The sequence below is a fragment of the Protopterus annectens genome, chromosome 1.part0, assembly GCF_019279795.1.
Source record: "Protopterus annectens isolate FY-2018-M chromosome 1.part0, PAN1.0, whole genome shotgun sequence".
Lineage (NCBI taxonomy): Eukaryota > Metazoa > Chordata > Ceratodontiformes > Protopteridae > Protopterus > Protopterus annectens.
Window position 1 is genome coordinate 1,760,376,105 of NC_056725.1, and position 24,715 is coordinate 1,760,400,819.

Genomic DNA, 24,715 nt, shown 5'->3' on the forward strand with positions numbered 1-24,715 from the left:
TATATGAAGCTAGATCAGATTAGTCTGGATTGTCTTTGAGTAATACAGTTATCACAATTTTTCTTCAAGATGCTGGTCCTTCCCCTTCTTTTAAAATACTGTTAAACAAAAATTTTCAGATCTTTGTCACTTTCTGTTCTCCTAACTTCCACAAGAGTACAAACTTTTCCTGGAAATTTTCCTGTAGATTGTTTATACATTACTGTTATCTCATCTTCTCCTACCTCAACTATTATTTGTTGAGCCTTGTCTGCCTCTAACATTAGCATAATTAAGCATTCTGTAAATATTTCCATTTGTGTTCTTTTATGACTTGGACATTCATCTGCTTCATATAAATGTTCATAATATTTCTGAAATATTTCTAATACCTCTACAGACTCTCTGGTTATTTTTCTTGTTACAGGCTCCCTAAGTTTGGTGACGACCCTTTCTACTTTCTGTTGCCTAAGTCTTTGTGCTAAAAGTGTTTGTACACTGAAGTGCTATCAAAAATAGCTGCTTAACGGCGATCTTTGTAAAGTTATGCATATTACTAAATACTCTTTATTTTCTCTTTAACACTCTGCTGTTATACCTCCTCTTATTCTATGAGATTTCCCCATATTCTGCAGTACTTTAACCTTTGTCGGCCCTGCTAGATAATTCCTATCACTCCTTAACCTTGTCTCTTGAGTTTAAGAATAGGGTAGAAATAAAAAAAAAATAATTTTATCCTACTGACTAGGTATCAATTTTTGTTGGAGAAATTTTTATTTTCTGTAATAACTCACAAATAATTTCCATTACCTATTCCTTAAATTCCTCTGTTTTTAACAAGTAGGTGGGGAACTGACAGATATAAAATCACCTTGCATTTTTATCATAGTTTTTTTCAGTGTATGATCTAAAACCGGTATTGGATGGGTGCTGAAAATTTCAGTCAAATGCACATGTGCCTCTTAAATATAATTTCTGTCCAGTCTAGCCCAGTTACTGTACCTTGGAAAATAATATATAATAGGTTCATAGATGTTTTCTAGGCTAATGGCTACAAGGGCCTTTTTAAACCTAGCCATGCATCCTAGATCTCTGACAAGTTCTTGTACTCCTGATAAGTGTAATCAAGGGTGTGGGAGATGAAACATTTACAAGCAATGGCCTGGTAGATAAACCATTTACAGGCTGCCTGTGTCCATTAGAGACATAGGTGCCAAACCAGGGATGAAGTTCCTGTTCTCCATCCACTTGTCCAAGTTACACTTGAATAGGGTTAGGGAGTAACTCTGTTTCACATGAATGAGGAGCCTGTTCCAGAAAAGGGGTAATTCCATCAGAATGGGGTCTGGCAATGCCTTGTATGCCAGGAATAGATCCCCCTCAACAGCCTGTAGGAGACAGAATACAGGGACAGGACCTTGAGACAGTATGCATAGGACATGTTACTTACTCCCTTTATATTCTTTTATTGAGATACCTTTGTAGATATTCCAATTGCTGGATGTTCCTGGTTAACTATAATCCAAACGGGGCATTGTACTCAGATAGGTCTGATGAATACTGAATGTAAATTCTGTCAGAGTTATTACTATTGAATTCATGTCTTGTATATCAAATATTTTCATAAATTTCTTCAGGAGTCTAACCTCTTTTGTTATATTTTCCCTTGTAGGTCTCCCTAATGTATCCTCACTATTGCAAATCAAGTTCATTTCCCCACCTGCAATAAATGTACTCTGCTGAAAGCTGGTTACATCTCCTAAAATTTTCTTAAGCTCCATTAATAGCAGTGTTTGGTGGAATATAAACACATGCCACTGTAATCCTTTTGCCTTGACAATAACCCCTTATTACCACAAATCCACATTATTGTCTTTTTTTCTCTCTTCTATCACTATTGGAGCCCCTTTGGCAATCAGAATTATTATTCAGATTGCCAGAGGGGCAATCCGAATTATTATTCCTCTTTTCCTTTGTTCCCTGTTACTCATTTGAATATCCATCATGAAATCCTTTTAATCAGATCCCCATGCTCATTTCTTTCCAAATGCATTTCCTGTAGCATTACTATTTGCACTTTGCATTTCTTAATACAATTCAGTAATCTTTCCTTTTTGTCTATATCTGTAAGGCCAAACACATTCCAAGATAATATGGACAGAGTAGCTATTGTGATAAGAAGCTATTATTCCTACCTTGTATACATGCCAGTTTTTTTATTGTGTATTTCCAGTTTTTGTCAAAAATGCATACACTAATGTTTGGCAGGTTGATCCTTTATACAGTTACCTATCATCTCCATTTGAACCTATGTCACATTTTCCAAGACTTTTTGTTTAAATGAAAATCCTAATACAATGCTTGATATTTGATAGTGCAGTGGTAGCATTGTTGCCTCACAGCTGCAGGTTCTCAGGTTTGATTCTTGGTTGGGTTGCCTTCTTTGTGGGGTCTGTATCTTCTCCCTGTATTTGTGTGGGTTTGCTTTTGCAACTAACAGTGGGTAAAACTGCCTTACAGTTTATAGCCTGCTACAGACCACCCTCCCAAACCCAGGAACCCCACTCGGCCTTCCTGAGAACACTGGAAAATATGAAGGTCTCTCCAAACACCATTATATTGGGCGACTTCAACTACCCAACCATAGACTGGGAGCATTACTCTAGCTCCAACACCCTAGCCCAAAGGTTCCTAGAATTTATAAACTCAAATACTATGGAACAACTTGTTACCACTCCCACAAGAGGGGAAAACATGCTGGACCTGATCATCACCAACATGGGGACTCTGCTCCGGACCAGAAGTGTATCTCTCACTGGTAAGATCAGACCATAAACTAATCTCACTGGATATTCACATTCCGACCCCACCCCATGCCCAGAAAACCACAGTGAAAAACTTCTTTAAAGCAAATTTCACACTCCTCAAAACCAAGGTGGAATCCTTCAAAGCCCCCGGGCCTGTGGATAATACGGCCCAGACCGCAAAATCCTTTATAAACGCATTCTATGAACACCTTCAGGAATGCATGGATCATGCAATCCCAAATAAAACCAAGACCCAATCCTCCAAAGGCAGATGTCCTGTCTGGTGGACCCCAGCCATAAACAAACTATACAATAGAAGGAGGAAGCTACTACATGATAGAGCAAAATCCCAAAAAGGGAAGGCATCTCTGATCAGTATTAGCAAAAAACTACGGGCACTCATAAAATCGTCTAAGGCCAGCTTCGAGAGAAAAATTGCACAGGACACTAAGGATAATCACAAGGCTTTCTTTAGTTATGTTAGGAACCTGTGTGGGAATTCCCAGATATGCTCAGAATTAGTCCAAAATGACAAAAAATACACCGAACCCACAGACATTGCCAACATCCTAGCTGACAGGTTCAGCGCAAACTTCTCCCCTCCCCACCAAAAGGGCTAATATCTCTCCCAGCAGAGTGCTGCCCCCCTGACATCTCAGATGCTCAGGTAAGAGCTGCCCTCTACAAAGCAAGAAACACAGCATCAATGGGACCAGACGGTGTCCCGGGCTGCGTCCTACATGAACTCCAAGAAGAGCTAAACCCAAACCTAAAACTACTGTTCAATCTCAGCCTTACTACAGGATATGTACCCAAAGAGTGGCGTACAGCAACAGTGGTCCGTCTCCACAAAGGTGGTGCCTCAACGGACCCTGGAAACTATCGCCCCATAAGTCTCACTAGCTTGGTCTGCAAAGCTATGGAAAGGATCATCATGGACCTTATAAATAAAGATGTTGGGGACCTGCAGACACTGGATCTTACCCAGTTCGGATTTAAGGGCAGATCCTGCCTCTTGAACCTGGTCGATTTCTTTGAAACAGTCACCAAGGCTGTTGACAAGGGGAAGGTGGTCCACACAGCCTACCTGGACCTCGCAAAAGCCTTTGATACAATACCCGACTCGGGCATTATAGATAAGCTCACCAGCTTAAATATAAACCCCTATGTCACTAGATGGGTTGCAAACTGGCTCAAGGACAGAACCCACATGGTTAGAATAGCTGGAGCCATGTCAGACTCCAAACCAGTTACAAGTGGCGTCCCACAAGGCTCAGTCCTGGGACCTCTCTTGTTCGGTATATATTTCTCGGAGGTACAGGCCAACATGGAAGGACTGTGGCTGACCAAGTTCGCAGATGACTGCAAACTGGGTGCCATAATAGACTCTCCAGCCGACACAAGCATCCTCCAAAAGGGCCTCATAGAAACAGACAACTGGTGCCAGAGCCATGGCCTCAAGCTAAACGCCACAAAGTGTATAGTCATCCCCTTTGGCAAAAACAAAGTGCCCACAAATTACCACATAGGTGGTAATCCATTAAGTACAGAAGAAGTAATTAGGGACCTGTGGACCCAAGTTGATAGCAATCTCTCATTTGACAACCACATGGCCAAAGTGGTTAGAAAAACATTTTATATAGCCCACCTAATCATGAAGGGATTCACATCTAGATCAGGGGAGGTCATCGTGCCTCTTTACTCATCCCTCATCAGGCCCATAATTGAGTACAATGCCCCTTTTGGGATGTACCTTGCCAGACACCTGCAGCAACTGGAAAGACCCCAAAAGTACCTCACCAAGAGGATCAAGGGGTTCAAACAGATGCCGTATGCTGCCTGGTTAAAGAAACTCCAGCTCTACTCAGTGGCATACCGCCTGCTCAGAGGCGATCTGTGCCTGACGTATAAAGCCATGTCCAACCCGGAATTAATGGACATGCTGCACCTCTGAAAATCCAAATCCCATCAAGCTACGCGCTCGAGGGACTTGAACCTCAGCACTGAAATAAATAGGACATGCTGGAGGGACAGATTCATAACCCAGAGGCTCCCTTCACTCTGGAATAAAATCCCAGTCCAGGTTAGGCAGAGTCCCTCATTGACTCTCTTCAAGAGGAATCTTGATGAGTGGATGGGAGATCGTAGGTTTACCCCGGGTATCACTTCTGTGTCACTGTTAGACAGAGGCACAGTATACTAACCTTGAAAAAGGACATAGCAAAATTAATTTAATATGGGTGGCAAAAGCCATACACACTCTGGCTAGGCTTATAAATGCCCTAGGGCAGATAGCCTAGTATGAACCTATGAACTAAATACATTTTCAGAACACCCCCATCCCACACAAAACTGTCTACATCTTCAAAAAATGAAGTTTAACCTTCCAGCACTCCCATTCCTTAGTCTGTTTTGCCACATCTGCTTCTTCTTGTTATTGAACTCTTCTGACCTATGATATACCACATCAGTACAATTTTTACTACATCTCACAGTATACCTCATGTAATGTCATGTTCCCACCACTTTTATTAAAAACCTTCTGTCAAAATTAAAACCTGGTTCAAACTCTGCCGATAATATTCCTGCCAAGTTCCTAAAAATTGCTGCCCTTACCCCATTAGTATTCTGATCAATAGATCATTTCTTGAGTATTGTGTTCCTTCTCTTTGGAAAAAAAGCAATTTTCATTCCTCTTCATAAAGGTGGTCCCTCAACATACATCTCCAACTTTCGTCCCATCCCTGTACTGTCCCCTATTTCCAAAATCCTTGAAAAATATGCGCAAAAACAACAACTACAGTATTTCCTTAGAACCAAGATCCTCTCTTCAGCACAGCATGACTTCTGTCCCAGTCACAGCATATCCACTGCACTGATTTCATTTCTTGATGTAGTTAACACAGCTTGTGACTCAGGACACATAGAGTCTACCCTTTTTTAGACCTGTCAAAAGCATTTGACACCAGCTCTCATTCGCTCCTCTTATCCCAACTATCAAACGTAGGATTATCTCCCCATGCCTTCAACTGGTTCGACAGCTCTCTCTCTAACAGAGAACATGCTGTCAGGTGGCACAACTCTATTTCCCCCCTCCTTCTCAACCCTACAGGTGTCCCCCAAGGTTCCATCGTAAGCCCTCTGTTTTTTAATATCTTCATCAATAATCTCCATCTGGTCATCCCACATTGCTCCCTTGTCCAATACGCAGATGATTCGACCATAGTCTGCTCTGCACCCAGTGAGACTCTCCTTTATCAAAACACTCAAGCAGCCTTTTCCTCTGTGGAGACATGGCTCCACACCAACCATCTCTCTCTTAACCCTAAAAAAACTAAACTTATGATTTTTACACTCAAAAATAATCCTATATAAATAAACCCAACGTCAACATTTACTCACTCAGTGCTACTAATATTGAGCTAGTAGCCCACACCAAATTGCTAGGAGTAATAATAGATGAAAACCTCAAATTTGATTTACATATTCAAAACAGCATCTCTAAGACCCATAAGAAGATAGGGTTGCTTAATAGGAATAGCAAGTTCCTCCCCCCATCTAAACTAACTGTAGCACAAGCATACCTGTTCCTTTTTCTAACCTATGGTGCTCCACTTTTCACCAATCTCCAGTCATCCCTACAGCCAAAATTAGAAATGTGCTATAACAAAATTGCTAAATTCCCTACAAACACCCATCACTCTACTCATCATTGCATTACTCTAAAAAAGTTACAGTGGCCTGAGTTTCCCTATTACTATCGCTCCAGCCCATAATCACTCACAAACTCATTTATAAACCACAACTTTGCCCGGCACTAAACTCACTAATCAGCCTCTATAACCCCACTAGACCACTTTGATCCAAATAGCAGCAGATTCTTCAAGTCCATAAACCCAGGTTACCCATAGGACAGCTACTTTATTCATGAACCATAGCCAAAAAATGGAATTCTCTCCCTACAGATATCCGCGCTCTGCATAATCCTTTCAATTTTAAAACTGCCCTTCAAAACCACTTCCTCTCCAATTGGATCTGTAACTGTTCCCTCATGCCATTACTTAATCTGTTCCTACTGAACTCAGCCAGTTCTTCTCTATGCCCAGCCTATATTCTTTTTCTTTTTTTTTCTTATCTTCTGCACTAACTGAATCCTACCATGTACCACACTCCCTCCTAAACCACCTCTACAAGCACCACATTCATTGTATATTCCATTTACTCCATATCTGTCTGTGCCTTATGGATATTACTCAAACCATTATTCCATTGTTGTAAATATTGTACCTGTTCACCAGTAATTGTAGTCACTCTGCACCTGTTTGCCTACTCTGTATTAATCTCAAGCAAATGTATTGTATGTAATTATTGTATATTTTCTTAGAATCTATTATGTTTCACTTATGTATACCTTGGAGCTTTTCTCCCCAGGCCTCCACCGAAAATGGGCCCTCCATGGCCCTGTGGACTTTCCTGGTAATCAGATGCCAATAAATAAATAAAATAAATAAATGTCTGCCCTTAATTTTATTTTGTCATCACAGATTTGTTTTTCTTTATACAATGTGCTATTTGTTCTAAAGACAGAATAGATTGTGTTTATTTGGTGTTCTGTACCTGAATATGCCCTGATCCACTGGAAAGCAACACTAAGGCCAGAATTTTCTTCGCAAGGCATACTTCAGGTTATATCATGCTCAATCTGTCTACCAGTAGACTTAATACTAAACACTTGTTGCCTGCTATAATTAAATATCCCTGCATAACTTTTTGCACTATGCGGAGACATTTTTCGGTCTGCATATTATTTTAATTAGGTTTTATATATGAGAATGCCATGGTATATGTAACATTATGTAGTTTATTTTTTGTATGTTTTATTTATATGTTAACTGAGAAAACCTGATATGTGCAAGTTTATCTTTTTAGATCTGGGAGCCCTGCTAGTTAAGAAACTTGCTCAGGGTTGCACTGTAGTGAAAGGAGACTGAGGGTTCCAACCCAGCACCACAGTATGAAGATCACTAGCAGCCCATAATTATTTAGTTCTTTAATCTTCCAGACAATACATAATATAGGTTAAATGTAACTTCTACATTTTCTAGGTAAGGTCAACCCTCACCATAAATGTACCCCCTCCACCAAAAAAAATGCAGCCATTAGTCTAACAACCCATTTTCAAACATCATCTAAGCGAAATGCATGAATTATAACAAAATTTCTGTAAGACACCACTGATGACACGTCACACAGTGGAACAGCGATAAAAATAAGAATAAGTATTGGGCAACAACAGAGAAATAAGCTTCATGCATACTGCATTAATTGTCATGTAGATGACTAGATTTTTGGTCACAGTAGGTCTTTTCATTATTAGAAAATCAGTCTTTTACTAAATTGTGTAACTTACCTGAAATGCAGGCAGCCTGTTTAGAACAAAACACATGGAATCACAATACAACAGTGGCAGGACATTAATTCAGAAGGTTAAATATTGACAGAACATCAGAACATATGTGCATGACTTTGCCAGTGCATTTATCTAGGTCTAAGAATGTTATGAAGGTAAAAAGACTTGACTGCTGTTGCCTTTGTAGTATTCAGACAGACTCGATCATTTTGTTTTGTTAATTCCATTTTTAAGGCTCACTATTAAAAAAGGGACTTACTGAGCAAACTTACTTTTCATATTAAAAATATCATTGTAGTAACTTTTTTTTTTTTTTTTTTTTTTTACTGAAGACAGTCTTGAAACATTTTAATTCTTTCAGTAGGTACAGGGGACTGGGATCTTAGATTTTGTTTTGTATAGTATAGCAATAAGAGTAAAACATTTATAGGGGTTGATATGAAGTTAGGTGGTTTAAAGCACTGTTTTTCAACAGCCGGTCTGCGGACCAGCTCTGGTCTGGCAGAAATTTCCTGTCGGTCCATGAAACGAGAGACTTATTGTTTACTTAAAAAAAAAATTCCTGTCAGTCCATGAAACGAGAGACTTATTGTTTACTTAAAAAATAATAATACATTTTTTTTTTTTAAAGAGTGCATTCTTCATTAAGAAGAATGCCCTTTGCGCCCAGTTGCACAACACCTGTTTAATCTGTATGGCGGGCTGTTTATGTCTTCGTCTTCCACGCGTGTGGAATTTGAATGCCAGAAGACATTTGAAATGCAGACTACGAACAGACGAGTGAGAGGTAGGCGTGTGTGTTTGGTTAAGTGGTAGGTAGATAGGTGTGTGTGTGTGTGTGTGTGTGTGTGTGTGTGTGTGTGTGTGTGTGTGTGTGTGTGTGTGTGTGTGTGTGTGTGTGTGTGTGCGTGTGTGTGTAAGAATCAGGTAGATAGGTGTGTCTGTGTGTGTCATAGCTCTCAACAGTTCCAGATTTTTGCCTCATAGTTTTGGTCTGTTCCTCATAAAATTTATGGTTTTCTAGCAACCCACTGAGGACTGAAACTGAATTCATAAAATAATGGTATACATTTGAGTTTCAGCCTTAATATCCGTCAGACAATGCGTGCTAACACAAATCATGTTATTCTAGTAACCGTCTAAGTTTATAAGAGCAATATTTAAATTCTGTCCCGATTTTGGGCCTTGTTATACTAGGAACAAATGTTGAATACTATTTTTCACTTAATTTGGAACCAATTTACAGAAATTGTGGAGAGAAATTTGATTACTAGTGAACACATCAATTTATTCTTGACATCTTTAAGAAGTATAGGAGAGAGAAGATTGACCATTATGGATACCATTGTAATTTGATACAATGCAGGATCAAAACCACAGGGGTAGAGTCATTAGTAGCTTGTATAAGATGCTTTGTGGAATGAAAACAAGTGACTAACAAATTTAGACTAGTATGGGTGACAGATCTAGGTAGAAGTAAGTCAGAAAGAAGTGTGTGTGTGGGGGGTAATTTTAGTCCTTAGGTATGCTGTCAGATCTCAAATGTTTATTTTGGGTGGGAGTATCTAAGTGATTTTACACTCCAGACAATATTGACAGAATGTTTGCCACAATAAACTCAAGTTGTTGGATGTGTAATGCAGCCATGCTAGGGGATTGTCCTTATTTGAGAATGTCACAGGTTAATTCTACTAAAACAAGAATTTCAGGAAATAAGTGAATGAATGGGAGCAGGTAATCTTAATGTCAGCAGTGGCATCAACTCCCTTCTTAATATATTATACATGGGGTCGGGGTGTCATATCAGTAGTGATCACCACCTAGAGCCAGTGTTCATGCCATCCGGTAGCTAGCCCTGCCACAGCCATTCTTCTGTACCACACACATTTATGTGCACATTCACACCTATGGTCAATTTAGAGCATCCATTCCCCCTACTGCATGTCTATGGAATGTGGGAGGAAACAGGAGCATGTGGAGAAACCCTGTGCTAACACAGGGAGGGCATGCAAATATTCCCTTGACAATATTTCTGTGAAATGAAGTGCCATTTATAACATATGAGGTGGGACCAGCTTTTCAGCTGAACTCTGTTATGCTGCATATCTTGCATTAAGCTTGAGGCCTTTTTCGGTACACCGGTTATGTGCATATTTGACCTCTTGCTGAAGCTGTTTAATATCAGTGGATGAGTGAATAGCAATGCCCAGCTTGCAGTCATCAGTAGACTTGGTCAGCCACACTTGTATGTCTACAAAATATATGCGAAAGAGAAGACAGTCTAACACTTATCTGTGGGGTATCCAGCTAGTTACAATTCTGCATTTAGCAATTGTCTCTGTCTTTATTTTTATTAGAATAACTAATGTAAGCATATTAAGTGGAACTGAAAGCAAACCATAGTAAATCTTATAATACTGGCTACTAAAACATTACTGGAGAATGGAAACAAGTGTTCTGTCCTACAGGTGATGATGTAAAATTAATAATGTCTGAAATAAAAGATTTAGAATAGCTACAAAGAATTTTGAGTCTCAAAGTGAAGAATGTAGGAAAATGGACCAAGTGAACTTCTTGGGTTTTGAGTATGGTTTTGTAGCATAACATTGATGGCCTTTTTTCAAATGCTGTAAATCTTCCAGTGTTTGGCAGTTAATACAGAGAATGAGTTTATATAAATGAGTTTTGGTTTGAGGGACCTTTTTCTTTTTGGAATTGTAATTTATTTGTAAATGCTTGGCAGATGACATTTTTGAATGTCTATTTCACATTCTAAAAATATTGTTAAAATTGTTCACTTGATTTGGTCTTTAGAGGATTGTATGAGATATTGTATGCTTGTAACTGCGAAGTGTCGCTCCCTGCGATTAAACTGTCTGTGTTTAAAAAAGGTTACTGTACTGGCAGAAGATGGGTTTCCCAACTGGGTGTTCATGTCTGCTTAACTGCAAGCTTTAATACCCTGATATACCACAGAAAAGCATAGTGGAAGCAGAAGCATTGTCAAAGAATGATGATCTCTCTCAGAAAAAAAAAACACTGGTCATCTGTACATTGAACTTTTCTTTTTGATTCTTTCAGTCATCTTTTGGCTGTTGCTCACAAGTCCCTAACTGTCAAAGGCAGTACACCAGAAGTGGCACAGGTAAGAGACATGTTGTTTTACTTTTTAATCTATAATTTGCTCACATCTGAGAAATATTAATAAGGAACTTTGTTTTTTGTACAGTACAAACCAGTTGATATTTGGTGTCAGAATTACATCCTTCAAAGAAACTTGCATGAAAGTGGTGGTTTCTGTTTTGTATAATTACTCTTGAAGGAGATGCTTAAACAGATACCACCAACATTGACTCATTATGGACCAACACCTCAGAAAAATTTTATGCAAACAGTCTGTAGTTAGGAAACTGTAATTTCTGATGTCTGCCTTATCTCCCAGTTTTATAGAAGAGTGCCCGTCTGTGCCACTGCAGCAGTTTCTTGCCATTGAACTGTTCATGTTTATGGTTTCTTCTTTAGTTGCTGATCATCACCTTGAAAACCTGTATTAATTTTCCTATCCCTTGATCTTGAGTTTTGATAATGCAGTGAAGCCACAAGTTCAACCAAGCTACCAATAGATGGCAGCTAAAACCAACAGATTCCATTTACTAAAATAGAAGTTTGGATACATGAACTCTGTTATTACAGTTCTCTCCTCCCCAGAGGTTTGTTTTTCATGACTTATCCATCTCATTATGTGTCCACTTCAAAGAGTTTGAGTAAAGAACTCAAACAATGATGTACATGAAAGCATTACTAGATCCACTTTACAACTGATTGCTGTACAGCTGTACAGCCATCCTTTTTCTGGAAATTGGCCCCTTCGATCCCACATATCAGCATCAATAATGCATCATCATCATTGTGAGAAAGATCATTTCTCACTGAGCATTTTACTGAAGAGGAAGCATTACTGTCATAATGTTCTGTGAAAAGACCACAATCAGCCATGGGCTAAAAAAAAAAAAAAAAAAAATCTGTAAGGTCCAAGGACAGGAGATGGTATTACCATCAAGACAAGGTAGGTGACATTTTTCCAGACTGATAAAGTGCACTACTAGTCCACTGATGGCCATATTGATTACAAACCACCAAAGTTCCTTGGTTTCATAGGAATAATCCCCCAGGTCATTTGGTACAGTAGGGTAACTCTGCTTCTGACTCATTTCAGCAATTGCTGTCTAGTTAGTATGGTAACATCTGATAAATGAATGTTCCTTGGTGCTTGCCCTGGTATTAAAATAGCATCATGACCCCATTTAGGTATCTTCCACTTCTTCTTCCAGAAGACTATCTAGGGGACTTCCAAGATGGCTACACATTGAGTAACAGCTTAATTTCAGCTCCCCTAGTGTGAAAACAGAAACTTAGAAGAGATAGCCAGTGAACTTTTTTTTTAGTAGCTAGTTAGTAATTGCACTGTCTGAATGCCAGCAAAAAAGAACTTTAGTGAACCTGAAAGAAAACCAACCATAAAAGGTGAGGGAAAAAAGTCACTGGGAAGAATTCTGCAGCTGTTCAGCAAAAAATAGTGCATGCTTCAGCTTGGGTGCAAGACATGACTTCCAATAACCTAGAGGAAAAAATAAGTCAAAAGTACTCAGAGCTGATTAAAATAAACAAAACACTGATGGAGTATATCAACTCAAATAACAAAGGGCTGGATAAAATGGAAGAAGTGTTAAACAGATATTCAGATCAGGTGATAAAACTGCAAAACTCAGAGGTCAAAATTAAGAAAATGCTGGCTGAATATGAGACTGTATAAGAAGAGATTTTTTTCAAAAAATAATAGAATTAGAGGACAGAGCATGTAGGGAAAACCTGAGATTTTCTGCTGCACCTGAGAAGCTAGAAGGAACAGACTGTATTAATTTTATGACGGCACAGATAAGTGACTGGAGAGGTATTCCACATCTGAGATTGTTAATTGAAAGGACACATTGTGCATTTGCGCCAAACCTGGCAATGAGAAAACAACCTAGATCTTTACTATTAAACATGCAATCTTACCAGCAGAAGGAGTTTATTCTGACAAAACTGTGGCAGAAGTACAAAATACTAAAGGTGGGAGACAACAGAGTATTTGTAGAGAATGACTACTCATTGTACACCAGGCAGAAGAGTAAATTTGTCACATTATTCAGGGAATGTCAAGAAGCAGGCATGAGATTCAAACTGCTCTACCCAGCTATCTTCAAAATATTTTCCTTGGAGGAACAAAATCATTTTTTGATTAAGTACATGCTAAGGAAGAAATGCAAAGGTTTGTCCAACAAAAAGTGAGCTGTAAAACAGAAGGAGATTCTGCTTCTTCTTTTTCTGGTAATAAAAGACCACAGAGAGTCTGTGTCAGTGAAACCTTTTTCACTGTTTCAACAGAAAATGCTTGAGAGAGGGGAAAAAAGCACAAGAGTTGACCAGAAGAATCGAGAGTTCATTGGAAGTGAAACAGAGACAGGGTTTGTGAGAAGGAGATGAGCAGGAATAGAACAAGAAAATCTGGAAATACTCGACTTTCTTGGACTTTGTTAAAAGTTGTAGGGGACTCTAAGCATATGCCGTACTTCATGCCATTAACATTTGGAGAATAAAATAGTAACATGGAAAGTGATAAATGAGGGATTACAAAACAATAATTATATTTGTGAAACATGACAGAACAAGAAAATCTGGAAACATTGGACCTTTTTTGACCTTGTAAACTTGTAGGGAACTCTAAAGCATATGCCCTACTTCATGTCTTTAATGTTCGGAAGAATGCTGAGGAGAGAGGAAGAAAGTTAATTGTAAGTAAAAAAAAATCGTAATACTATTTAAATGGTGCATGCTTTTCTTTGCATGTGATAAAGTAATTTTTTACGTTATTTTTAAGTGTAATGGGGATACTAATGTAAATATGTGCTCTGTTTATTTCTTTCTTCCTTCTCTATTTTTCCTTGTTCAGTTTTAAGAAATGTAGACACTGTAATGTAGAAAAAAGATCTGGTTAAAAGACCATGACAAAAAGAAAATTAGTGTGATTTTTCTCATTCAAAGCAAGTAAACAAAAAAGAACATTGAATATTATAATGTTTTTTTTTTCTAGTAAACAGTGTGTGTCTGGTTCTTATGTCTCTAGCACACAGTCTACTAAAGAGAAATGGCTTGGATAAAATATTTTCTGAAAGCATTCAAGAGTCTTCTCAGCTGAGAGAGCTGTAAAGATAATACAAAACCAAACAGTACAATAGACCCACAGCATATACCATGGATAGCTTTTTTTTAGGTTACCTCAAGTTTGTGTGTGTGTAATGTCAGTTTGGAACATTTGTTCCTATTAAGAGGGTAAAAGTTCAATATTTGAATATGTACATAGTTTTATGTATTATTATTAAGTTAATAGGTTTTGGGGGTGTTCTGGTGTGTGTGTGTGTATATATATTTTTGTTTGAGGGTTTTCAATTAAACAAAAAAGTTCTGTAAGATATGACATTGGCTCAAATGGAGAGGACAAAAAATATCTGTATATAAGATTAACCTGCCAAACAGTACATGCATATAACACAAAAGCTGAAACTAGACATTTAACAAAAAAGCTGTTATACATAAAAGGTGGGAATAATAATCTCTCAAGAATGCAATGCTTTCTATAATGTCTTTAAACATTAATGGTCTCACAGATAAATGTAAAAAAGAAAGAGTAGTGAACTATATTAAAATGTAGAGTGCAAATAGCTGTGCTACAGGAGACACACATGGAAAGAACTGAGCATGTGAGTTTGATAAAGAAAGGTTTTCGGGATGGTTATTCAGAGGAATATCAGTGGCAAAGGAAGAGAGGAGTGCTTATATTAATTGCAAGAGGAGCTTTAATAATAATAGAAGAGGATAAAAAAGATAATGTTGATAGATTTGTAATACTAAGGGGCTTCTGGCAACGGAGGAGCATTACATAGGCGTGTGCTTATATTCCACCAAAAACTGCTATAATGGAGCTTAAGAAAATGTTGGGAGAAATAATAAGCTGTCGGCAAGGAATATTACTTATAGGTTCATAGGTTCATATTAGGCTATCTGCCCTAGGGCATTTATAAGCCTAGCCAGAATGTGTTTGGCTTTCGCCACCCATTTTAAATTTATTTTGCTATGCCCTTTTTCGAGGTTAGTATACTGTGCCTCTGTCTAACAGTGACACAGAAGTGATACCCGGGGTAAACCTACGATCTCCCATCCACTCATCAAGATTCCTCTTGAAGAGAGTCAATGAGGGACTCTGCCTAACCTGGACTGGGATTTTATTCCAGAGTGAAGGGAGCCTCTGGGTTATGAATCTGTCCCTCCAGCATGTCCTATTTATTTCAGTGCTGAGGTTCAAGTCTCTCGAGCATGTAGCTCGATGGGATTTGGATTTTCTGAGGTGCAGCATGTCCATTAATTCCGGGTTGGACATGGCTTTATACATCAGGCACAGATCATCTCTGAACAGGCGGTATGCCACTGAGTAGAGCTGGAGTTTCTTTAACCGGGCAGCATATGGCATCTGTTTCAGCCCTTTGATCCTCTTGGTGAGGTACTTTTGGGGTCTTTCCAGTTGCTGCAAGTGTCTGTAAGGTACATCCCAAAAGGGGCATTGTACTCAATTATGGGCCTGATGAGGGATGAGTAAAGAGGCACGATGACCTCCCATGATCTAGATGTGAATCCCTTCATGATTAGGTGGGCTATATAAAATGTTTTTCTAACCACTTTGGCCACGTGGTTGTCAAATGAGAGATTGCTATCAACTTGGGTCCCCAGGTCCCTAATTACTACTTCTGTACTTAATGGATTACCACCTATGTGGTAATTTGTGGGCACTTTGTTTTTGCCAAAGGGGATGACTATACACTTTTTGGCATTTAGCTTGAGGCCATGGCTCTGGCACCAGTTGTCTGTTTCTATGAGGCCCTTTTGGAGGATGCTTGTGTCGGCTGGAGAGTCGATTATGGTGCCCAGTTTGGGCGCCATAATGGGTGGGGACTGGAATTTAATTTGCAATAGTGAAGATATGTCTGGGGGGCCCAGAAGGGAAAATATAACAAAGGAGGGTAGATTTAAAAAAAGAAATCATGAAAATATTTGATACAGAAGATGTGAATTCAGTACTAGGAGTTCTGAGTGAATTTACATATTATTCCCCATGATACAAAAACTGGGATAGGCTAGACAGAATTTACATTTCACTGGAACATGTGCATGTAATTGAAGGTCTTGATATGCACCCAGTAAGTATTTCAGATCATGTGCCAGCTATAACTAAAATAAAAACACAGGGTAATGAAATAAAAATGAGACACTAGCGCTTTCCCAACTATCTGTTGAAAAGAGAGGAATTTAAGGAATAGGTAGTGGAAATTATTCTGGAGCTATTAGAGAATATAGAAATTTGTTCTGAAAATATAATTAAGGAGTGGGATCAAATTAAATTTGAGTTTAAAAATAGGGTGGAAATAAAAGAAAGGGAGATAAGGTTAAGCAGTAACAAAATTATTTAGCGGGGCTGAAAATGTTAATAGTATTGCAAAATAGGGGGAATTTCACAGAACAAGAGGAGGTACAACTGCAAAATGCTCAACAGAAAATAAGGAATTACCTTGATAATATGAATGAGTTTAGAAAGATTGCTCTTAAGCAACTGATGTTAAGTTGTCTATCTCGCCTTCATTCTTGCTGGATGGGTTCGGAGCTGACCTCTGCTCCGACTCGGCCACTCTAAAAGCTCGAGAGTTGGTTCCACCGGCTCGAGGCTCCCCTTATATCCCACAATGCTAGGCGTGAGTTACCTCAGATCTCGTTTGCCGCTACAGCGATCAAGGTGTTTGGTTTCTACCGGCTTCTTGGTGAGTTATTGTAGAGTAATTTTTAGTCTACTTAAACCCCTTTAGTTTGATTCTTAACAGTTATTTCCCTTAGTTTAGTGGATTTTGTCCCTTTTTCTCTTCTTTTATCCCCTTTTCCACAAAGAACTTATAAGTTCTTCCCTCGGCCTTGGTCTTTTCCATCCCCTAGTGGTGTGTGTGTGATTTTCTCAGGAATTTAAAAACTTTGATAGTGAGTTTTAATTTTTGAGTTAAACTTGTATAGGGTGTAATCAGTGTGTTTTACTGTGCGTGTATGGTTACACTTCCTTCAATAATGTCTAAAGACTCAAAGGTCTCAGGCTTCAAGAAGTGTGACTCGTGCTGTCAGAAAATGTCTCTGACAGACGGTCACACTTCTTGTGTCTACTGCCTGGGACCTTTACACCTGCATGACTCTTGTGCTGTATGCCATGGCTTCAGCCCCAGAGTCCTGCAGGAAAGAAAAAATAAACTTATTTTGAGAGGTTTACTTAAGCCTGAGGGTTCCCTTACTGTTCCTTCGGGAAAACCCTCCAAGGCTTCTAGGTCCTCGGCTCCAGCTTCTGAGCCGAGGCCTAAGGCCGAAACCTCCGTCTACATCGGCTCCGGCTGGAGCCGATGAGTCTCAGACTGCAGTTTCTGTGGTTTCCTCTCCGGCTGGAGCCGAGGTATTGAAATTTTGTCGGTTCCGACTAGACCTTCGGAACCGACATCTAGAAAGAGGTCCAGGTCACCGCCCTTGGCTCCGTTCATTCGGCTCCAGCATCTCCCTTGCTGTCTGAACGGAGCCATAGATCTCACTCCTCTAGGTCATCGAGGCTTTCGGACCATGACCTTCAGAGGGTAGTGAGTCGACTTTAAGTCCGAGGCACTGGCCCAAATGCTTCAGAGCCCGACTCATCAGTCGATGCCTGACCCTGTCCTCATTATGTTCCTCCTCCGACTCCGTTGAGCTCAGAGCCGGGCTTCGGAACCGAGACTGTGGTAGCGCCGGAGCCGATACAAATGTCTTCGGCTCCATCGCCGGCTCCGATTTCTTCCTTAGAAGAATCTCGGCGCCGGACTTCCCTCGTCGGCTCCGAGGGTGAGTGGCATCGGACCCTTGTCCGACCCTGCTCTCCCTCTCGGAGCTTCGCGCTGGTGAGTTCGGCTCCGACATCGGCCTCGGAGTCATCACTGTCGGTGCCGAGGGAGGTTTTAGCTTTTCGGAGCGGGACCTCTGGCTCTGCCTGACAGGGGTGCTCGAGGTCATGCGGAGTGTGTTGGAACCTGGTTCAACTCCACAGTCGGCTCCGTCCGCCTCCCTCTTCGGTGCCTCGGGTCAAGTCGACTCACTCCCTCATCCCAGACCGCAGAGAGCCAGCTCCTCAGGAATCCCCTGTGGGGATCTCATCCTGTTCGAGGCCTCTCCTGAATTGGCAGAAGAGCCCCTCGGAAGAGAAAGTGTAAGAGGAAACACATAGACTCACCTGAGTCCGTCACCTCTGACACAGATTTAGAGGATTCGAGGGTTCCCCCCGTTCGCCTTCTGAAGATGTCTCATTTGCAGACATTCTAGAAATCCTCAAGCAGAGGGGAAATTGGCCAGCCCTCAACCCTTCGGAGGATGAATCTGTGTACCTTGAGGCGTTTGGCTCTCGCCCTTCCACCTCCTGGGTGTCTTCCCTTTGACCCGCTCATGCAGGTGGTAGCAAAAAAGGCATGGACGGCTCCTGACTCAGTGGACCCCACTCCCAGGAGACCCTCAAAATTTATCACGGCACCAGCGGATAAACAATTTCTGACCAAGGAGTTTCTGTGGATGCTCTGGTGGTTGCTCCTGCCACTACGATGGAACTAGCTCATCCTTCAGTGCCTGTCCATCCACCTGACAAGGAATCGAGGTCTATGGACAGGTGCGGAAGCGGATGTTCTCATCAGCGACCTTTGCAATGCTCGCTGAACTACCTATGCCATTTTACTCGTCTTCAAAGAGACTTGATCAAAGAAGCAAGTGACATGTTGAAGGATCCTACAGCTGCGGGTTTTCAGGATAAGATGAACACTCAGCTGGCTACCCTGAACTCCATAGCTAACTCCTCCATGCGCCTCCTTTCGTATGCGGCTGATGGAGCAAGCAGGGCCGCAGGGACAGGTGTAGCCTTACGCAGGCATGCCTGGATGCGGCTATGCAACTTTGCGGACCCCTTTAAAACATCTTTCACTAATTCCCAGTTTGATGGATCATCTCTTTTTGGTCCTCAAGTGAAAGAAACCTTGACTAGGTGCGAGACGGATGGCAAGACTCTTTCTGCCGTCGGAGTCCGTTTTTCTACTCCTTCTAGGCCTTACCTCAAAGGCCAGAAAAGTGGGAAAATGTGGTTCCACAAGCAATCTCAAGGGACTTCGCCTGACGCACAGAGTCGGTTCCCCGCCAGAGGCAGAGGGGGGAACAACAATGGTAGACGTCGCCCTAGAGGCAGGGGGGGTCCGCAGAACCAGGGCAATCGAGAAACTTTCTCCGATAAGCCTTTTCAGCATCCCTGAGGTGTTGCCCGACTGTCCACCTTCGGAGGCAGTCGGGGGAAGATTGTCACTGTACCCAGAAGCCTGGGTATCCCTAACTCGAGACAAGTGGGTACAGTCCATCATTTCCGAAGGCTATTCCATTCCCTTCGTTTGCATTCCAAACCGATCAAAAAAATCCCTTCCAGATGTTCCACCCGCTCAAAGGGATCTTGCAGCTTTGGAAATTTCAAAGCTGCTTGCAAAAAGTGCAATTCAGCCAGTTCCAGCAGACCAGCAAGGATCCGGAATCTACTCCAGGTTCTTTTTAGTTCCAAAAAAAACAGGGGACTGGAGACCAATTTTGGATCTCAGTATCTTGAACAAGTCAGTCAAGAAAACACGATTTCGGATGGTCACGCTACAGTCCATCCTTCCCCTATTGGGAAGAAGAAACTGGATGTGCTCTATAGACCTTCAGGATGCACTATCATATAAAATGAACAGACGCCCAGAAGATTTCTCCGCTTCAGGCTGGGAACCAGTCATTTTCAATTCAGAGCCCTGCCCTTTGGACTCACCACTGCCCCGGTGTTTACCAAATGCATGGCAGTGGTAGCCTCTCACCTGAGACGTCAGGGATTCCAGGTGTTTCCATATTTGGACGACTGGCTCCTCACAGCTCCCACCAAGCATCTTCTTCTAAGGGCCAGGGACTACACCTTTCGCATTTGTCAAAACTTAGGCATTTCGATAAATTGCGAAAAGTCTGTTTTGTCGCCTTGTCGTGTTATTACCTTCATAGGCGCAATTCTGGACACAGTCAACATGTCTGCGAGGTTAACAGATCAAAGAATAACAGACATACACAAACTGGTCTCGCTCCTCTTCAGCAGCAACAGAGTCAAAGCCAGGTTAGTTCTGAAAGTATTGGGGATTATGGCGGCTGCCATACCTCTGCTTCCATTAGCCAGATTCCACATGAGAATCCTTCAATGGATGCTCTTCACACAATGGTCATACCAACAACTTCCGATGTCCCACACCATTATGATTACGCAAACATGCAGGAATCATCTTCTGTGGTGGATGTCTTCCTCTCAGCTCTTCGTGGGAAGACCCTTTGTTCCTCCCCCTCCGGTTGCTACTCTGACAACGGACGCCTCCCTGATCGGGTGGGGGGGGCATTATCAGGGCAGAACTGTCCAGGGCACATGGCAACCAGACGAATGCCACTTGCACATAAATGTTCTAGAGAAGAGAGCAGTGCTTTTAGCGTTGCAAGCCCTTCAAGACTCTCTTCCCTTGGGAACGATAGCAATCCAGACGGACAATATGTCTGTAGTGTGGTATATCAACAAACAAGGCGGAACCAGGTCCTACCCCTGTGTCGAGAAGCACTCAGACTGTGGCAATGGGCGATTTCTTCTCAGCGGTTTCTGATAGCAACGCACATCCCCGGGAAGTCCAATCAAATCGCGGACAAGTTGAGCAGAGCTATCCTCATGCCTCACGAGTGGTCTCTGAAAGACTCTGTTGTGAGAGAAATTTTTCTCAAGTGGGGTCAGCCTTGCTGCGACCTTTTTGCTACTCCCCAAAACAGCAAGTGCAGAGATTTTTTCACCCTATTCCCTTTACCAGGCCAGCCCAGCAGAGACGCTCTAGTCCAAGTTTGGCCCCGGGGACTTCTGTATGCATTTCCTCCCTTCCCACTTATCTCTCAAGTGATACAGAAAGCTACCGCTCAGAAGACCTCATTGATCCTCATTGCTCCTTACTGGCCTCGACAGGTTTGGTTCCCCTTTCTACATCACTTTCTGTCGGAGCGACCTTGGCATCTGGACCTAGTTCCAGATCTTTTGATCCATCAGTCGGGTCAGTTTCATCGCTCCCTTCCCTCTCTGAACCTCACTGCTTGGTTCCTCCAATTCCAACCTTAGCCAGGCTTCCTCAAATATCTCACTCTGTTCGAGATATTTTGATAGCGTCCCATAAATCTTCCACTCAAAAGATTTATTTGAGTAAGTGGAAACGTTTCGCCTATTAGGCTCAAGGAAGGGACATAGATCCTTTCACTGCCTCCATCCAAATGGTCCTTGACTTTCTAGCTGAACTCTTCCATGCAGGTTCATCTCCTTCTACTCTTAAAGTTCAATTGGCAGCTATTTCTAACTTTCATGTGGGCATTTCAGAGTCTGCCATAATGTCCCACAAACTTTGCAAAGCCTTTTTGAAGGGAGTTTTTCTACTCAGACCTCCTATAAGAAATCCTCCTCCTCCTTGGGACCTAAATTTAGTTCTTAGTTCTTTGATTCTTCCCCCTTTCGAACCTGCAGCCTCCTGTTCTTTAAAATTGCTGTCATGGAAGACACTCTTTCTGGTAGCTATTACTTCAGCTAGAAGAGTTTCAGAACTTCATGCACTCAGCTGTCGACCTCCTTATCTGTTGTTCCATAAGGACAGGGTATCTTTACGAACCAACCCGTCTTTTCTACCTAAGATAGCATCGGCGTCTAACCTAAATCAAAGCATTGACCTTCCTGTGTTTTTTCCAGAATATTCTAACAGGTCTGAACAAAAATTGCATTGGCTAGATGTTCATCGTCAGTTAAGGTACTATTTGGATAGAACCAAACAATTCAGAAAATCTGACCAGCTGTTTGTCTCTTATGCAGAAGGCAGAAAGGGAGTTTCAGTTTCAAAGGTATCATTATCTAGATGGCTAACATCTCTGATTTCCCTTGTTTATGAAATTAGACACCAAAAGCTGCCTAACAAACCTAAAGCCCATTCTACCAGAGCTTTGGCTACTTCTATAGCCTTCCAAGACAGACTGCCTATTGACACCATTTGTGCAGCGCTACTTGGGCTACTCCTCACACTTTCATTTCTCATTATAAGTTGGATTTAGCTTCTAGGCATAGAGCTAACTTTGGTTCCACTGTTCTCAAGAGTCTGTTCCATTAGGCCACCCAGGACAAGGTGCTAGGGACGGTCCCATCCAGCAAGAATGAAGGCGAGATAGACAACTTAACATATAGAAGTTATGTTCTTACCATAACGTTCCATGTTAGTTGTCTTCTTCTCCTTCTTCTTAGGCCCCACCCTCCTTCCCCTGGCCTGGACAGACCTAGAGGAGTTTGATTGTGACCTCTCTTTCTACCACCTCTTTACTTTAGGTATATGCTCTGCTGTGCATATTTCCTAGATCAGGATGTAGGTCACCCTTCTCTTCACCCTTGTTTATAGAGGTGGACTTTGTTTCTAGTTATTCTGCTACTATTATAAGCTGGGCCTAGCTTACAAACGAGATCTGAGGTAACTCACGCCTAGCATTGTGGGATATAAGGGGGGCCTCGAGCCGGTGGAACCAACTCTCGAGCTTTTAGAGTGGCCGAGTCGGAGCCGAGGTCGGCTCCGAACCCATCCAGCAAGAAGAAGGCAAGAAGAAGACAACTAACATGGAACGTTATGGTAAGAACATAACTTCTATTTTTTGATAGTAACTCTACAGCACAAAAACTTTTAATACAATGACTCAGGCAACAGAGAGGAGAAAGTCCTGTCACCAATCTTAGGGAGCCTGTAACAAGGAAGATAACAAGGGATCCTGTAGAACTATTAGAAATATTTTGAAAATTCTATGAAAGTCTGTATGTTTGTCTTTTCGGCTTTTCACGGTTAGGGGTCACCACAGCGGAACTCCGGTCCCCTAATGATTGGCAGTAGATTTTTTATGGTGCCGAGTTGCCAGCCCAACCTTCAGCAAAGGCATGCCCATTCACGCATGTCTTTCGGAGGCCACTCGACCACGGGGAGGACATGCAGACTCCACACAGAAGGCAACTCCAGCTGTGAATTGAACAGGAGAACCTCTTGCTGTGAGGCAAAAATGCTACTGCTGTACCACCGCTGCACTTATAAAAGTCTGTATAAAGTAGAGAAATATGGAAATCAAGAAAAGGTGCAAATGGAAATGTTTATGAAGAATTAAATATGCCAAGGCTAGAGGTAGAGGAGGCTCAATTACTCTCAGTTAGGATAGGAGGAGATGAGATAAAATGATGATATATAACCCATCTGTAGGATAATCCTCAGGAATAGATGGTATTCCTGTGAAAGTTTGGAAGCTAGGAGGGAAAAAAACTGATAAAGATCTAGGTTTTGTTTAACTGTATTTTAAGAGGAGAAGTACCAAAATCATAGATGAAAGCAGTGTTAGCTGTAACAGTTAAACAGGGTAAAGATCCATCAGATCCAGCTTCATAGAGGCCCATTTCAATACTCTGAAATGGACCATGGAGATTTCTAACCAAGAAAATTCATGGTCTCCGGCAAATCATATATTTACAGAATTAAGTCACTGTCACTGTACTCGGTAACATACAGACTACTTAGAGGAGACTTGTGCCAGGCCTACAGAATAATCTTGGATCCAAACCTAATGGAAATGTTGCACATCCGCAAGTCAAATGGGACAAGGGTCATCTGCTCCAGGGACCTTAACCTAGCCTGCGACATAAATAGGGCCTGCTGGAGAGAGAGATCTGTGTCTCAGAGGTTGCCAATCCTGTGGAATAGGCTACCAGTTCACATCAAAGAAAGACCCTCTATGACCCTGTTTAATCATACCTGGATGAGAAACCATAAATTCCTGGAGAGGATTTCACCTATAACGCATCTAGATATGGGCAGTCGTTGCTAACTAAGATCTCGAGTTTAGGCAAAATCCTTTATATTGGGTTTCTCCAGTATTATATTGGGTACACACGGCTAGGCTTATAAAGACGTTTGGGTCAATAGTCCAGTAGCCACCTATGAACTAAGTCAACACGGGAGTGGAGAAAGGAGATTCTGGTGCTAGGGATGATTGCAATTAGGGATACAGATAATAGGCAAGAGGGGGCTGGAATTTATTGGAGAAAACTGACAAAGGAACCAAGGTATGGGGAGAAAATAACGAGAGAGGGAAAGGTAATATAATGGGAAAAAGCCAAGAACCTATTTGGACTGCAGGTTAGAGAAAGTCTTCCCCGTCAAGGACTGATAGAGTATAGGCAAAGAGAAAGAAATAGGGGGGGTGCTTAACGAAAGGCCAGCACTAGTAGAGTTTTTAGTTGAATTTAGAA

The 24,715-nt window shown here is 41.4% G+C and overlaps 2 protein-coding genes across 4 annotated transcripts in view; one reads left to right on the top strand and one right to left on the bottom strand.

Annotated features, from left to right (window-relative positions):
• The window catches only part of MBOAT1 (membrane bound O-acyltransferase domain containing 1), a 1,680,446-nt gene that overhangs the window by 750,261 nt on the left and 905,470 nt on the right, over positions 1–24,715 (bottom strand). The gene's annotated exons all lie outside the window — the stretch shown is intronic.
• The window catches only part of LOC122799819 (probable arginine--tRNA ligase, mitochondrial), a 461,760-nt gene that overhangs the window by 379,672 nt on the left and 57,373 nt on the right, over positions 1–24,715 (top strand). Inside the window, exon 7 of the mRNA XM_044069138.1 lies at positions 11,278–11,341. Coding sequence (XP_043925073.1) covers positions 11,278–11,341 — 64 coding nt within the window. The remainder of the gene's footprint in view (positions 1–11,277; positions 11,342–24,715) is intronic.